This window comes from Pyxicephalus adspersus, chromosome 7, assembly GCF_032062135.1.
Source record: "Pyxicephalus adspersus chromosome 7, UCB_Pads_2.0, whole genome shotgun sequence".
In the NCBI taxonomy this organism is placed as follows: Eukaryota; Metazoa; Chordata; class Amphibia; order Anura; family Pyxicephalidae; genus Pyxicephalus; species Pyxicephalus adspersus.
Window position 1 is genome coordinate 13,487,882 of NC_092864.1, and position 17,118 is coordinate 13,504,999.

The window sequence follows — 17,118 nt, forward strand, 5'->3', positions numbered from 1 at the left end:
AATGAGAAAGGAAGGAAAAAGGAGGAATTCATTAAAGTAATTAAATAAGGGAAGGGAAGGAAATAGAAGGGAAAGGTAAGAAATGAGAGAAAGGAAATGATGACGGTTACAAAAAGGTACAAAGAAGGTAAAAAGGAAAAGAGCAAATAAAGTAAAAGAGAAGGTTTAAGAAAGAAGAAGGAAAAAGGGAAGGAGTAAGGATTATTATTGTTATTATTATTAGTATTTTTATTAATAAACAGCATTTATATAGCACCAACATATTACACAGTGCTGTACATTAAATAGGGGTTGCAAACGACAGACAGTGACACAGGAGGAGAGGACCCTGCCCCGAAGAGCTTACAATCTAGGAGATAAGGGAAGTAACACACAATAGGAGGGGGATATGGAGTGGTGGAAAGTAGTAAGGGTTTAGGAGACAAAAGAAGACAGGTAGGTGACTATGAAAAAATGGGTTTTGAGCGCTCTTTTAAATGAGCAGAAAGTAGGAGCAAGCCGAATAGGATGAGGAAGACCTTTCCAGAGAGTCGGGGCAGCTCTAGAAAAGTCTTGGAGCCGTGCGTGTGAGGAGGTTATGAGTGAGGAAGTCAGTAGTAAGCCATTGGAGGAGGGAAGGAAGGTAACAAAAATAAAGGGTATAAGGAAATAAAGAAGTAAAGGAGCAAAACATGTAAAAGGGAAGATGTAAGAAAGTGAAAGTAAGGAAAAAAGGATGGAGTATGGATGGAAAAGAAAAGGTGCAAAGAAGGAAAAAAGGAGTAAAAAAAAGTAAAAAAGAAGATGTAAGAAAGTGAAGATGAGGAAAAAGGGAAGGAGTAAGAATGAAAAAGAAAATGGAAAAAAAAATCATATAGGAATGGACAGCTGGGAGAATAAGGGAGGATAAAGGAGGGCTTCATAAAAGTAATGTAAAAAATAAATGGGAATCAAATAAAGGGAAGGTTAAGGTAAAGAATGAGAAAAAAGGAAACAAGGATGGTAACAAAAATAAAGAGTAAAAGGAAAGAAAAAAGGCAAAGGAGCAAAAAAAGTAAAAGAAAAGATGTAAGAAAGTGAATGAAAAAAAAATCATATGAGAACGGATGGGGGAGAGAATAAAGAAGGAAAAAGTAATAGAAAAAAGCAAAGGAGCAAAAATGTAAAAGGGAAGGTGTAAGAAAGTGAAAGTAAAGAAAAAGGGTAAGGATGGAAAAGAAAAGATGTAAAAAGCGAGTGAAAAAAAATCATATAAGAAAAGAAGTGGTAGAAAAAAGGTAAGATGAAAGGATAAAGAACTATGTATTGGAAAAGAAGGGACAATGAACATGAAAAGGATTGAGAAAGGAAATAGAATGTGAAAGCTGGGAAAAGAAAAAAAAGTAGTGGAAGTAAGAAGGAATAAGTAAAGAGAAGGAGTAAAGAAGTGAATGAAGATGTGAGGAAGGACACCTTCCCTTGTATTAGATACATGTAATGGCTATTTGAGTAGAGCTCTCTTTTTATGTATATTATCTTTGCTCCAGTGATAAGACAAATATATTTTTGTCCTGTGTATTTGGTTGGGAGAAGGCTCAGGTATGCCTTGCATACACAAACTTTTATTCCCTGGCTGGGAAGGCTTACACTGGGTTTATTGACCTGAGACGTGCGTATTTGCCTTATGTCTGATCCAGATCAAGCAAACCCAAAAGCTTGAAGGTTTTAGAATTCTGGCCGGGCTCCCAGGCTGCTGATTGGACAGAATAAGGGATTTTCCAGTTTCACTAACTTGTCGCCCACTGCTGAACATGCCTTTCTGTTTACATCACTCTCTCTTGCCGCACGGTCAGCACACAGACTTGGGTTGTGAAATCCACTGTGTAGAGAGCGGAGTTTCCTGGGAGAGTTTAGAGTTTGCCTGAGAGGTAAGTCTGATCTGTTATAGCCGATAAACTCCATGTAATCTGCCAGGGAAAAGATTTGATATTCAATAGATAATCATTTTGTGCTGTGAGAGTCAGCTTGGCGCACTTCTGCTTGGTAACGAGACTGCATAGCATCAGAACTGAAAGAATTCAGCTGCTTTCTGCCAGGAAGGCAATCAAAAGATTTGTAGGGACAGAGCGGCAATTTATAGAATTAGACATGGCTAGATATTGCCTGTACTCTGCTTTCTTTATCTTTTACATCGCCAGCTTTTTGGACTTAAGATGCAAGGTGCAGAATGCATTGGCATACTGGTAACCATCATTTTACATTCCCTGATGACTGCCAAGCAATATATCCTAACTGTACAAAACAACATATCGGCGAACGCTTGTACCACCTGGTGTGGGTCAGTCTATTTCTAGCGTTTTGACATTTTTATTTATTGCATGTAAGCCAGGTTTGTGTTTAAAGTGGAAATATAGCCAGGAGTTCTGCATCTAGCAAGAAAGCATTTAGCCTTATTTTAGGTTTATGTTGCTGTTTTTGCCTACGTCTGGTAGATTTCTCCTCGTGTGATGGGGACCCGGGATAGGCAGAGGAGACCTCGGCTGTCTCAGGCTCTTCAGCAGGAGGGGTGCAACCTATTCTTTTGTGGCTCATAGGTGGGACATGCTTTGGACTTTTTGCCTTGGCTGCTCATGGACCTTTCCAGTGACAACCAAACCATTAGTAAGAGGTTTGTAAACTTCTACCAACATATGGCGAGCCCATACCATGAGAATATTTTTGACGTAGACTGTTGTGTTGTCTCTAATGGCAAAATAGGGACCCTTTTGAGTTTACAGTTTTTATTTTATGCACCACGGAATAGTAAAGCTGATAAGCTGATCTGAGAAAATTGTACAGTGGAAAATTATTTGAAATGTTTTCACACAAGGTTTCGGCAAATTTTACTCATGTTTCAAAGATAAATGTGTGAATCTTGAGGGGAAAACCTTTTTTAAATCACCCTCCAAGGTTAACAGAAATTTGTGTGTAGGTACGTATACACATTGGTAGACTATCATGGGAGAACCTGGGTGATCCAGCAAACTTAAAATAAATTTAAAACATTTGCCAACTAATAAAATATTTTTAAGTAAATTGTTTGGATCACCTAGGTTCTCCCATGATTTTCAGCATTCATGGAGAGTGTTAATAAATAAGACCAATTAGGTGAAATCTGTATTGATTGTTTGATGAGCAGCAGATGAAGGATGTGCATACGGCACTAACAATGTATATGAACAATTACATGTATATGAACACATTACAGAATGTGTTCTTTGCTTGTATTTATATCTCAGTATCATGACTTGTGTGTTGCACTTGATTGTGAACGGTCTTTCTGGAAACATCACATGCTGTAAAAGATAAAAGAATAACGGTTCTTCCATAGTAACCATTGTTCACTGGAAAGCTGCAAACGTTCATATTCGCTGGGAAAAAAATTATCTTCTTGACTTTTTGCTACTGTATGTGTAATATAGATATAATGGCATCATAATTCTTTTTTGCTATCTATTCTTGTGCGTGGGGTGATACTCATGTTCTATTTAAAGGGGAACTAAGAAAAATAAAATCTTTGATTTTTTTTCAACAATTTACACCGAGCTGTTCATGCACATCATGTGGCGGGATGCATGTGCACATGTGCAGGAGTTGCGTCATTCCAGGACAACCAATCAAGAAAGTCCTGATGTGAGGAAGCAGTAAACGCACTGCAACATCACCACCGAATGTTAAGGCCCTTCCATTTATTACGATAATTGGGAGCCACTGCAGAGCCTGACAGTGGAATTTGAATGTATAGGCTAAGTCTTAGCAGTCTGACGTAAAAGTAGAAGTGTACTCAGACTTCAGACATTGTGCATAGGAAGCAGTGACATTAATGTATAACAAGTAGATGCAGGCACTGTGGAGCAATTTATCTTCTAAGTTCTCTCGAAAGACACTAATCATTAACATTTTATAGCCATCAACAGGTCATGTTATTCTCAAAATGTTTGGTAAACGTAATATTGCTATTAAAGAAGAGATGAAGTATCCCAGCCAATGGTGCATGCACATGAGAGCTCTGTCAATTCTCCACTGCATGTTGTATGTATGTATATATATATATATATATATATATATGTATATATATATATAATATAAGCAGAGCCACGCTGAGGTCCAAAACAAACAGGTGGAGTGACAATTAGGAAGTAGTCAAATCGCTAACGCTTTTTGCCCCTAGTGGAGCTGCTTTGTGACTAAGCTCTGCTAGAGGGTCATATACAAGTGTCTTTATCAGTTTTTCTCTCCAGACCTTATCCTGGGTCAGCATCTCCTTCCTCCATTATTTCACAGGAAGCATTACGTGGGGAAGTAAGGTTAAGCTGTGCTGAAGTTTCCAGTCCTTTGTGGAGGCTCCATGAAAGTCCTTCTTGGGCTAAATACAGGAGATTATTAATAATAATCAACAGTACTTATATAGCGCTGTACAATAAATAGGGGTTGCAAATGACAGACAGTGACACAGTAGTAGGAGAGGACCCTGCCCGAAGAGCTTACAATCTAAGAGATCATGAGAACTTTGCATACAGCTCAACTTAAAGCAAAACTAAAGTTCTACTTTTAAGAACACACAATCATGGAGGTCATTATTGCAGAAATAGCAATGTCCTGTCTGCAACAAATCCCTCCTAGCTGTCTCATCGCTCGGGATATTTCTGGATATATCCCATGCAGGCAATCCCAGCTTTCCCTGTGCATACTGGAAATGAACGAACTCCTGGACACCTGTGTGGGGCGTACATCATCCCAGCATGGACAATCAAAAATGTCCAAAGATCGTCTGCAGGAAAAGATGAAGAAAGAACTTTCTGGGCTCTGCGAGGCAATGGGGACCAGTGAACATTGCAGGTTTCGTTCCTCTTTAAAAGTTCAATGTCAAACTGGCAGGCTTTAGGACCGGTACATATAAGTAGATTCACTTTCTCCACCAACCAAACCAAACAATATTCTGATTGATCGGAAACCTTAAATCACTGTGCACACACATTTACAAGATTTTGCTCCTTGGATCATTTTTCTTGGTTAGAAATTGATACAATTCCTGATCCCTCATACACACAGGACAACTATTGACTGATATATAACACATCCAGTATATCTGCAACCAATAGAAACAGAAAACATCAGTCTCCTACTAATACTGAGCTGATAAATTCCTTTAAAAGCTGGTTGGAAATGTTCTCATGTGTACTAGCTTACGCAATCTGAAGGTGATTAAATGCAGAACACAAAATCCTGGAACCAATGTATCTCTTCAGCAGTTTATTGACTTGCTTGGTCATTCCCTGCTGAATTCTTCACTCCCCTAACATATGTAAGATCTCTTCTATGTACTGTGTCTGTCACTCCAAGGTTCTTAGTAGCCACTTCCTCTCGGCGCTGTGTACGTGACACATATCTGTGTTGTACATGTTGGGAAATACAAGCATATGGTCTGTAATCGTGTCATGGAAACTGGCTGTGTTTGTTAGTGTTGTCTCCACGTGGGCTCTTTCCAAGTCTGTTTAATAGGAACAAGCTGTAGGAATGTAAAGTCCAGAGAGCATATCTTTGCTGAGTATGTCCTGACCCCTGCCGCTTAATGCTGCTCCATGCTGCTCGGCTCTATCGTTCTGCTTCATGCGCTCACAGCAATATGTGCAGAACCACATACATGCAGATTGCAAGCTCCTTGGGCCAGTTCTTTGAACTCTGAAGTTTATACTCACTAAACAATTCAAGTGTATGTGTTGCCAAAACTTTTAAGGTTTTGAATAGAGTAGGGAAGGGTTTAAACCCTTGTTAGTTTATTCTGTACTTTCTCTGTCCCATTAGAAATATTTACTTTCACTTCCTGTCCTGTAGACACAATAGGAAATCAGAGGCTGCAGAATAAAGGGCCTGGCTTCAAATTTGATGAAGGGATGGGGACAGGTGAATTTTGCAGGTTTATTTCCTCTTTAAAAGTTTAATGCCAGTTTTGCACCAGTTTAGCATTCAATGGGTGGCTTTTTTATATGTGTGAATGTTTATGTGGGCTCCTCCTGGCAGTCCAGTTTCCTTCTACAACCCAAAAAGTTTAGGTTATTTAATTTCCCTCCTATCCTAGACTATGTTCAGGACATTAGACTATGATGATGCTAGGAAAAATTAAATAAATCTAAAAAAAAATAAATTTAAAATGAAATGATCTCCCTTGACTAACAGTTAAAGTGGAACTAATGTCCCACTTTGAAAAATCTATGATCAGGCAGGTAGTAACTGTTCTTACCTGCCTGATCGCACTGCTCCAGAGTCATAGATTTATTCTCTAAAAAAATGAATATCTTGGTAATGATATAGCATTTTTTGATCCTATGATAGATAAATTATTAAAAAATCTACTTTATAGTATATATGGATACCTAATTTAGACTTTACACCTTCTTTGTACCCCCTAAGATCATATCTAAGAAAGAAATTGTTTGTAAATTGGCTACTCGAAAGTTAAATTAAAATCTTGGTTTTATCCGTCTGCATTCACTAATTGTTTCTAAGTTACCAATATCATTATTGATTGGTTGTTCTGTAATCGAGCCTTCATTTTCCTATCCTCAATGTATTCTGTACTATCCCCGAGGAAGCAGAGGATCTGCGAAACGTGTGGTGTTATATATAATTTGTATGCCGGGTGTACTTTTGAATAATTTAAAACAAGTAGAATAAATTACTGTCCTCTGTGCTTGAAAAATAAAGATCAATATAACCCAGAATGTAATGAATTTAAAATGCGAGATGTAATTTGTATAGGATGATAAATTATTAAACCAATTCTTCTCTTTTATAAATACAACCAGAAAAAGCCCTTTTGGATTCTTTTGTTCATTATGATGATTTTATAAAAGGTTTGTACCAATAAAGTCTTAATTTCTCATTAAATTCCTGGTCATGTAACAATGATTGATGCATACCCGTGATGTGGTATATGCATTTTTACAAATATTGACAGAATTTGTGAAATGACATTAGTATGTGGCTATATACGTTGAATACAGATCTACATCCAGCAAGATATATTGGCAGGACCTGGCTTTTATGACATTTCGTTTTTTGTTTTTTTTTGTCGGGGGGTATCTGCTTACATTTTAGAAGCCTGTAAAATACTGTAATGGTCTCATTCTGATTTCTCTCTCTACAGACGACCGCGTCACTGCCATGAAATGCCAACGTAGATTATGACATCGAGTAAGAATCCACGATTCAATCATTTTTCAGCTGGTACCACGAACATTCCACCAGAAAACACAGACGGGGTACCAGCCTTTCCTCCCCACTTCTATGCTATTTCTATTGTGCCATGCACTCCAATAGTTCACAATAGAAACCTCAGGCTGATCTATACTGTATCCACAGATCAATCATCACACTTTTCCACCGTTGAGTCACCCACACATTTCATTATCAGAGTCTTGCCAATCCCGAATCAGTTTCCTCATGACAAATGTTTCATATCATTTGCAGTCATCATTGATTAGAACTTCATTCTTTTAAACAAGTTAGTGTTTGCTTATTTTAAACAAATGGTATATACGTTTTAACAGAAACCTTTACTGACCTTTGTAGCTTCAAACACTGTGGAGCAATTGATTCTCAGAGTAAAGAAGAAAAGGACTGGCATTTGTTAAGTCAGGTCTACACATTCTCTCCCCTTCTTTTTTCCATGTGCCTGCTTTGTGCTTACATTACAAATTCTAAGTCTTGGAGGGGTTCCATGTCTGGGAGCTGATCTGTTAAGAAAGTACTTCAGCATTTCTGTAGTTAGGAAGAATGGCTCCACAGTTCCTGCAGCTATAGTGGTCAGGGATGGCTTATTTTAATGCTCATTTACTGCTTGTTAGGAATATGTAGATCAGTTTTTATAGACTTTTTTAGCATGGTTGAAACCTTCATAATTACTTTCAGGTCTTCGGGGAACCCCTCCTATAATTACTATACCCACAGCTCACAGGAAAATTAGTGTAGTGGTCATTGGGAAGAATGTCTCTTACATTGCTGGCCATTGGGAAGAATGTCATCTTTACAGATAACCAAAAAGATAATTTTTGTCTGTTAAACTTACCCGAGAGGCACAAACTGCTCATTGCTCAAGGAACCCCTAGCACCCTATGGAGGAACCCTGATTCAGAAACACTGATGTAGATACTTAAATACCCATATCCTGTCCACATGACTTGCATATATTCACTTTCCTTGTCCCCTTTTATTGACACTACCAGTATCCCCTTTACATACCTTTTCTATTTTCCTTTATTTACTTCCTGTTTATTGTGTTTTATTTTTGCCTGATGGTAATTTTCTGCTTGGGTGCTCCTTGGCTCCTCTGTAAACCATGATGTCATTTTCCCTCCTGAGACTTGCATTCCTTTCTCGCCTGAATGGTTCGCTCTATTTCCTAGGACCATCATCTCCCCTACTGGCTTAGTTAAAGTTTATCTAAAGCCAAACATTTCCTTTTTTAGTTTTGTAAAGAATTGTGATGGATTAGAAACTTCTGTCATGTTTTTTATTACAGTCTGCAGTCTACAGCCTCTCTATTTGTCCTGTTTACTGTTTCCAGTGAGACAGAAAATCTAAAATTTTAGAGTTGTCCCCAGAACAAGCATTAGGGGTTTCCCCGTCTTGCAATGGGGACACCCATTCTGACAACTGATATCTATGAGGAGGTATTTAGAGAGATTTTTTTCTTTTTACTTCTTGCTGTGTCTGCAGAATAGGAAGTGAGGGGAAATCTTCCCAATAGGATACTAAGAGTTAAGAAAAAAAAAAAACTGACCAGTTTTACACTAATACAGAATTAGAAAGATATTTTAGTTGTTTTCCATTTTAGCCATTTGGCTACGGAACTGTATCCTTGTACTTGTTCCTTGTCTTAGATCTCTTTTCTTACTTTTAGCTATTTTTGCTCCTGGCAGCTCTTTCTGATGAAATTCCTGTTGCTTTCTTCTCTCACTTTGTGTTTCTCACAATTTGTTAGGCTGTTGATTTTTCATATGCATTTCTGTTATGTTACAGACCAGAATGGAAACTACATTTGGGTCAGCATTTACAGCAGTTACAACAATTACTAAAGGTAGGTTATGGTAAATTATGTGTAGTTGGTATTTTGTAGATGATGTGTAGTTAAAAAAAAATATAAAAAATCCATTCCAAAAGTCCAAATATCCATCTTTGTAGCAAATGTCATATTGTATGGTATGAAAAATTAGGAACTTAGTTCAAATAATTTTAACAAACAGTATAGTAACCATTGTTCAATTATTGCTTGTTTCTTTAGGGAAAATATTGTACGTCTGTCCCCCTACTAGATTGTAAGCTCTTCAGGGCAGGGTCTTCTTCTCCTGGATCACTGTCTGTATTAGTCTGTCATTTGCAACCCCTATTTAATGTACAGTGCTGCGTAATATGTTGGCGCTATATAAATCCTGTTTAATAATAATAAAAAAAAAAGAAACTGAAGTGTGGAAGCTGTGCAAGCAGAGGCAGTGGTCACCAGTATTGCCTGTGGTCTCCCTGTGGCAGATCTTTTCCGTATTGCTCCTTCACATTGCCTTGTTCTGCATTGTTTCTTTGTGAGGAGGCATCTACTGTAATAGAGACAGAGCTTAGCTTCCCCATGTCTTAGCTTCCCTTCTTATATCTGGTGGGGTAATGAAAAGAAGTAGAGAGGTGGTCAAGCCACAGAATGAATTAAGCAGACGCATGGAGATACATGCGCTGTAGGTCCTTAGATACAGATTCCTATCCAGCAAGGAGAACAGTGAGCACAGCCATGAAGTCAAATCTCACTTCAAAATTGCATATTACTATAAGTCCTACTGCAGAAGTACAGCTATGATACTAAAGATATATGAAGAAGTGCCTAGATACAAGAAGTGCACTTGTGTGAGCATTTCAAGTCTTTTAAAAGCTTGTACAAATGTTATCTGAGCTGGAAAAAGTTCATTGCAGTTTTCTCTGTTACCTTACACTGTGCATGTGATTTCACCCTAAAGACCCAGACTGGGTGCCAGTGACTACATTAATGACGCCGTCCCACTTGTTTATCTTGCAGCTGATGGTACGAGTACATTTAAACAGCATCGCAGAACACCATCGACTTCCAGCACTTTAGCGTTTTCACCCAGGGATGAAGATGATGTTATGGTGAGTAGGAAATCTAGATCTGATTACCATCTGTATATTCTGTGGAGCACATGACTGTCATCTGGCAAAAAGAATGCGTAGTTGGGCCTGGACAATTCCCACGAGCCAGGCAATCTTTGCAATTTTGCAAGTTCAAGCAGAAGTCTTATGGCAAATGCTAAACAGAAAGTCAAGTAGCAGTAAAATAGTAGGCGCTATATGTCTCTATTTAGAAAATCTTTTTATTAGAGTGGTAATGTTCTAGCTTGCAAACTCCAGAACCCTGTGCTAATAATCAGATACCTCAACATAAGCATTATAACACAGACCGTAGTGATGAACGAGAGCAGGTATGTGTTTCGGGTGGGTTCTGTTACATTACAGGCAGCACAGTCAAACTCCATTGCACTTTTCTATTAGAAATCCAATGCTGCTCTATTAGCAGCACAGACAGTGAAAATGGAGGTTGTTAGTACAGTGACACTAAATATCTACTTCTGTGACTTCAGCATTGGATGGCTTAATTACTTAAGCTACGTACACACGTCAGATTTTTATCGCCCGATAATCGGCATCGGCCAATTATCGGGCGAAAATCTGCCGTGTGTACAGTCGGTGTCGTCCATCGTCCGGACGACCGACCTGCTGGATCCACGGACGATGGACGACAGCCGATCCTAATGAAAGGGAAGGGGAGAGCGCGCAGCAGGGTGCCGCTCCGTTGCTCTCCCCCTCCCCTCTCCATAGAGCATGAACGGTGCTGTATGTACAGCACCGTTCATGCATCGTGCACTCCCTTGTCGTTGGAAAGGATCGTGAAAGATCCTTTCCAACGACAAAAATTGGAAGGGTGTACGCAGCTTTAGTATTTCCTCTTTATATCTGACAAAGGTTCTTCTTTTCCCCACACACTATCCAAAATTAGAAACAAATATTTGGCTGGAGATGTTCTTTAAACCACATTGGCTGCAAAAGAGTTAAGAAGTGTTGGCATAGTCCCAGTGGGAATATCTTTGCCGATATATATTCTCCATTCATCCCCCACCTCCCCTTCCCACACGTTGGGTATATCCCCTCCTTCCCTAGTCTCCTCACATCTCCAGCAGGAAGCAGCCGAGCAGCCTGAATTCAATAGGAGGAAGTGTCTGCATATACACTCTGGACATTGCTGGCAGGACTAAGCCTGGAGCAGTCACTGAATCGCTCTCCGTAGGGTGCTGCAACTTCAGCGGTGCCTGCAATTTGGGTGTCCATCAGACTACAAATGTAGCCCACAGCACCTAGAACCGGCCAACTAGCAGCTCTTAGCAGAACTGTCATGTCATCCTTGGGCAACATGTAAGCATTATCTATACAGAAAGAAACCAAGGGTGCTGGATAAATAATGGCGTTCTATTGGACATACCCCATTCCAGTTCCCAGCATGGTGTGTGGACATTCATTTGGATTATTTTATGCCTAAGATTCGCAGTCAGCACTTTTGGCACACATCAGGAACCTCAGCTACGCTTTATCTCAACCCTTTTTGGGTTTGTTTTCTTTTTCCAGCCTCCAATTAGCACCTCTCGTCGCTCAGATTCTGCCATATCGGTGCGTTCTCTTCATTCAGAATCCAGCATGCCCTTACGTTCCAACTTTTCACTTCACGAGGAAGAAGAAGAGCCGGTAAGGAGAAAATCTTAACGCTGTCACAGAATCTGTAAGTAGTCAGGAATTTTCATGTATAGACACATCCTATAGTGTTCTCTGGACGCAAAGTTCCGCATAAACTTCCCAGTGAAGGGCCCACCGGATTTTATGGTGTTGATGTTCAAGAGGTTCTTGTATACAGTCCCGCAAATGAACAGATAATTCCCCTGTATATTAATACCCTACTTTTATGTAATATAACATTTCATATACCCAGGAGCTCATCTAGCAGGACTAGTATAAAAACAATGACTAGTATAAAAACTTAAGTATAGTGTCTAGTATGAAAACGTAAGTATATCTTGATTGGTGGTTTTTGGTTATATTAACAGTTTATTGAATAGTTTTTTAGTTACTGATATTTGTTAAGCAGCTGTGGGCATTAAATGTGCACCTTTGGTACAAGTTGTCCTTTAAGACATGCTTCCACACCCATAAGGTCGGCCCACCTGGTAAATTACTTCCTTTCCTCCCCATTCGTGCAATCTTAACTGTGTGGCCCTACCCAGAGTGGCACAGCCTTTCTTTTGAAAACATCTAGTCCAAATGTGCACTTCAGCCCCATTTATTCCTATAGGGAGTTTTGCACTGCAGGAACATTGGAAGCCATCATGATTGCGACTCTCCTCTGGAGGAAATGGGTCCATAGCATGCATGGTATGCACAGGATAAAGGGCCCCAGAGGTGACACTTTCACAAGAAAGGCTATGTGGCTTTGGGCAGGGCTGTAGAATGAAAATCACTCAAGGGGAAGGACAGAGATTGCTCTTTACCCAGGGGAAGCTACACATAAGGAAGGGGTAAGGCATGATTAAAGGAACAACTTATACCAAAGCTGCAGTTGTTCTTTAAGATAAGTCACTATAAGTGGTAGGACACTTAGTGTAAGTTTTTTTTTAGTAGAGTGGCAATTGAGATAAAACTGTAAATCAATGTAGGTGCTATACACAATATTCCCAAGCTAGATCTGTTGCATTGATATTTTAGTATATAACATGAATTATCCACCTAGAATATTTTTGTACCCCATGCACCAGTTGTAGATCAGCAAAATCATAGATAAACATAGCGTAGGATACTGCTAACCTCTGCAGTGCCTCCCTGTGGCGCAGTGCTTTCCCCAGGCCCTTTTAGCCGGGCATACTACCCGGTACTTTTCAGTAACCACCGGGCTGTTTTTGGGCGGATATTGAAAAGTTGGGACACAATATATGGGCACTGGACAGTTTAGGCATAATACAAAGATGATGGAAAATTGAGGTATGCTAAAAGGGTGGGCATTAGGACGTTGGAACAAAACATAGCGGGGCAGTTGAAAGCTGACATAATTATAAGGAGTTACTGTTCTATGGCAACAAAAACTGGGAACACAACAGCTCTGATTTACACCCCAACACAGCAAATATATACAGCTATGCCGGAAGATCCAGAATGTTGAATCTACAGCAAAGCTCTCAACAGACCAATGAATTGCATTCATCTGAAAATGGAAATTCCCTTTGATTGCTAAACGTAAAACACAGGATACCCCAGTCCCAGCTGTCATTATTAATATCACCATTAATATGTGTACAATATCCAGATGTGTATCAGACATGAAGATAGATTAGATAGGTTTGTCATGGTAACTGGGCCTTTGTCCTCCTGCTTATCACACTTCCTGTTCAAGTCTATTAAAAGACTCAACAGGGAATGTTGCCAGTGAATGGTAGCGGAGAACAGTTTCTTGTGCATAGCTACACAGGAGAAGCATAAAATGTCACATATCCTTTTCACACATACATTCATACATATATACATAGTTTATAAATGGCTACAGTTTTACATTGTATACCATTTATGTTGTTTTTAGGTTCAGTTTTATGCTTTTTGCATGTTTAGTTGATCCTTTTTATCATGAGTATTGCAGTTTGTGTAAAATTTTAATCTTCAGACAAAACATTTAATTTGAGGTACATCTGTGACTCCTAATTGTCTGTGTTGGCATGCTGTACATTAGCGAGTAATCTAGATAGTAGCTTCTCTCAGACGGTCCTGCTCTGAATCATTCAACAGACTGTGTAATCTGATCTTTTCTGGTCCATTTCTGTCACATTTCTGGTCCAACAGCCACTAAAATCCTCCAGTGTGCTGGTGCTGTTGCTTGGAGCTTGCCATCTGCTTACTGTGGGAGGTGAATGAAATATATATATATATATATATATATATATATATATATATATATATATAATCAGCGCTGTCTAATATGCTGGAGCATAAGGTCTGATTGATTAAAGCTCTCCAAGGCTAAAGAGGATACACTTTCATTGGTGGAGCTGTGTGATCCATAAATCCATATGGATTTCTTCAAACTCATTTGCTATTTGCTAGCAAATGTTTTGAATCCTGGACCAGATCCATTCCAGGTTTGCTGGATCATTCAGCTTCACTGATGAATGTGAATCCTCTACAGCCTTTGAGAACTTTAATAAATCAGGCCCATGGTATTTTTCCTAGAATATTTTTTAAGTTGGGTGGTAGATAGCTGTAGGCGTGTGGCCTTTGTATTGTGACCCAACTTTTCAGTAACCACCCAAAAACAGGCGGATGGTAACTGATAAAAGTGGCAGGAGGTGTGCCCAAAGGGGCCAAGGGCTAAAAGGGGCCAGGGAGAACACTGATATATATATATATATATATATATATATATATATATATTTATTTCTCCAAAGCGTTTGTATGTATCATCCTTATCCGTGCTTGATAAGTTTCTGACCTCTTGGAACAAACATGTGCAAGTGTATTGAATCCAGAATTAGAAAATTTATCTTATATAATTCAATAGTTCACAGCCTGCTAGTAGCATGCTGATTCACACATGGACCCCAGTGTTGAGATATCCTCATCAGAATTACCACACTATGCACACTTTCGATCAGTATTACAAGTGCTGTTAAGCAATTTACACATGCCAAATTTTCTCATGATTTTTTTCTGTGACAGTAGAATGAACGAGTGCTGTATACACAGCTCTGTTCAATTCTTTCAGAGGGAGGGGGGGGGAGAAAGAGCAGAGTTCTCCCTCATTGCAAATGATAGCAATTTTCCCTGATCAGTCATTTAGTGATCCTAAAAATATTGTTTAGCCTAATGCAGAATAACCAGCAGCAAGACACTGACACATTTTCATATGAAAACAAACACTAGCTGATGAATTAGTCATTGCTATGTCAAGCGGTAAGCTAACTATTGGCTTGCAATTGAAAAATCATTTTGGGTAGAGTTAGTCTTAAACCCCTATTAGCAGATTAGTGTTCTCATGCAGTCCTGACATACAGGTGAGTGAATGATGACGAATGGTGATGTATGATGTCTGATTTCAGGGTGCCTGCTTAGTGGTACGTCATTGTCTCATAGCCCCTGTGTTTTGTTTTCCTGCAGGACCCACTAGTGTTTGCAGAGCAGCCCTCTGTGAAGCTGTGCTGTCAGTTGTGCTGCAGTGTCTTCAAAGATCCAGTCATTACTACTTGTGGGGTGAGTAGAATTCATGGTGCTCCTTCTCTTTGTTTTTATACATAAGCATAAAAAGAGTTTTGGTTTGTGTTGTGAAGGAGTGGATCTGAGATGGAAGTTTAAAGTCCACATACAAAGGTAAAATCAAGTAGAAGACTAAGTATGAAAGCCAACACATTTCAGGGTTTAAACATTCCCCCCTGAGGGTAACAAAAAAATATGTAGGTAACATAAACTTGGCTTTGACTAAAGGTCACAGTAATAACAAGAATTTACTAATATTAAATACAAACTGGGTTTATAACACAAATGAAATCTTAAATGTGACCTTGATAATTTAGTCTTTCTCAACCTTTTAACATGGGAGAACTCTTGAAATGGATTTCAGGTTTAAGGGAATATTATAAATAAATATTAATAAATATATTAATATTTATTGATGATATGCCTAGCTCATTGTACATTAGCATGGTGGTCAGTGGGATGAATGCCTCTTACATTGACCAGTGGAAAGAATATCACCTTTACAAATAGCCAAAATCCATGATTGGTGTCAGAGGTAACTGACCTGCTGGCTCAAGGAACCCCTAGCAACCTCTGGAGGATCCTTGGTTGGGAAACTCAGTGAAAAGTAATTGTAATAGAATAATACATTCAAGTATTCCATTACTATATTCTAAAGATTAAGAATTGTCATCATTACTTTATCTTCAGATTTCCTTTAGCCCGGGTGAAAGGATGGGGGGGTCAGGGTTTGACCCCAGACATCTGTTGTCTTTTGTGTATGATCTTTTACTTTGAAATAAAGTTTTGACAACGCTGTAAACTTGCTGTGCTTCAATCTCAAATATATTCAGTAATAGTTGGCTGTCCTGTAATTAGAAGGCTTCTACAAGCTTTCCAGTTAATGGATGTGTGTAAAATAAATTCATTTTCAGAGCATCTGGGATCTTGGCAGCCTGTGTCCGGAGGACGGCGATGTGTTGTTTGGCACGCTGCAGTGGACATTGGCCGCACATTGTTATGTACACCTGTAGCCACAGCGAAGTTTTCCGTTTTTCTAAATGCCTGCTGATGGCTGGGAAAATTGTTAATGTGCCGTGACCGTTACCCTTTCTCACAAAGAGAGACAATAGAAAATGATTACTAAGCTTGCAGGTTTTGTTTGTTTGTTTGAAAAGCTATGTATAATTCAAATGTGCTTAAAGCAGTACTGCATCTGAGCAGTGGAGCCGCACATCTGAAATATGTACATGGGAATGGTTTTTACTTTCAGCATTTTTGAGGTTGTGTTCAGCTAGCCTTGTAATTCATCACAGCAGAGGCGAGAAGCACCCCAGTAAATATGTTAGGATGACAGCACCATGGGGCAGTCATATGTTATAGTCTGATTTCTGGTGTGCAGGGCATCAATAGATAAAGTTGTGAGATTGTGGTGTAATTTTTCCAATGAGCTTAAATTTATTTTTCAATGAAACCCCTCATAAATCTGTACATTTGGTAAAGCCGAAGTAAACCTAAAACAATAAAATCTCACTTATCTTCAATCCCGCAGATCAGTCTATCCGTCTGCAGGTTTCTTCCATCGGGTCCCGCGTCGTCCCGCTATCTGTTTTCAGCCCGGCGCAGAGATAGCACCAGGCGCCGCCATCTTTTTCTCTCTTCTTCCACATTCTTCTTCCTACGTCACTCGATCTCGCACTGTGCAGGCAGTTTTTTCCGATTGGGAAAAAACTTGCTGATCTCACTGCGCATATGTGAGATCAGCATTTTTTTTCCTATTGATGAAAGGACTCCTGCGCATGAAGG

At 39.2% G+C, this 17,118-nt stretch overlaps 1 protein-coding gene across 6 annotated transcripts in view; it reads left to right on the forward strand.

The window, feature by feature from the left end:
• The window catches only part of TRAF7 (TNF receptor associated factor 7), a 39,780-nt gene that overhangs the window by 6,792 nt on the left and 15,870 nt on the right, over nt 1–17,118 (forward strand). Inside the window, exons 1-6 of one of the 6 annotated variants that reach the window (XM_072417509.1) lie at nt 1,649–1,886; nt 7,145–7,259; nt 9,019–9,076; nt 10,058–10,149; nt 11,677–11,793; nt 15,238–15,330. In XM_072417509.1, the coding sequence (XP_072273610.1) occupies nt 7,182–7,259; nt 9,019–9,076; nt 10,058–10,149; nt 11,677–11,793; nt 15,238–15,330 (438 nt within the window). In that variant the 5' untranslated portion in view covers nt 1,649–1,886; nt 7,145–7,181. Of the gene's footprint in view, nt 1–1,648; nt 1,887–7,144; nt 7,260–9,018; nt 9,077–10,057; nt 10,150–11,676; nt 11,794–15,237; nt 15,331–17,118 lie in introns of those variants that run through there. The other 5 variants (XM_072417510.1, XM_072417506.1, XM_072417511.1 and 2 more) reach the window with 5 other exon arrangements.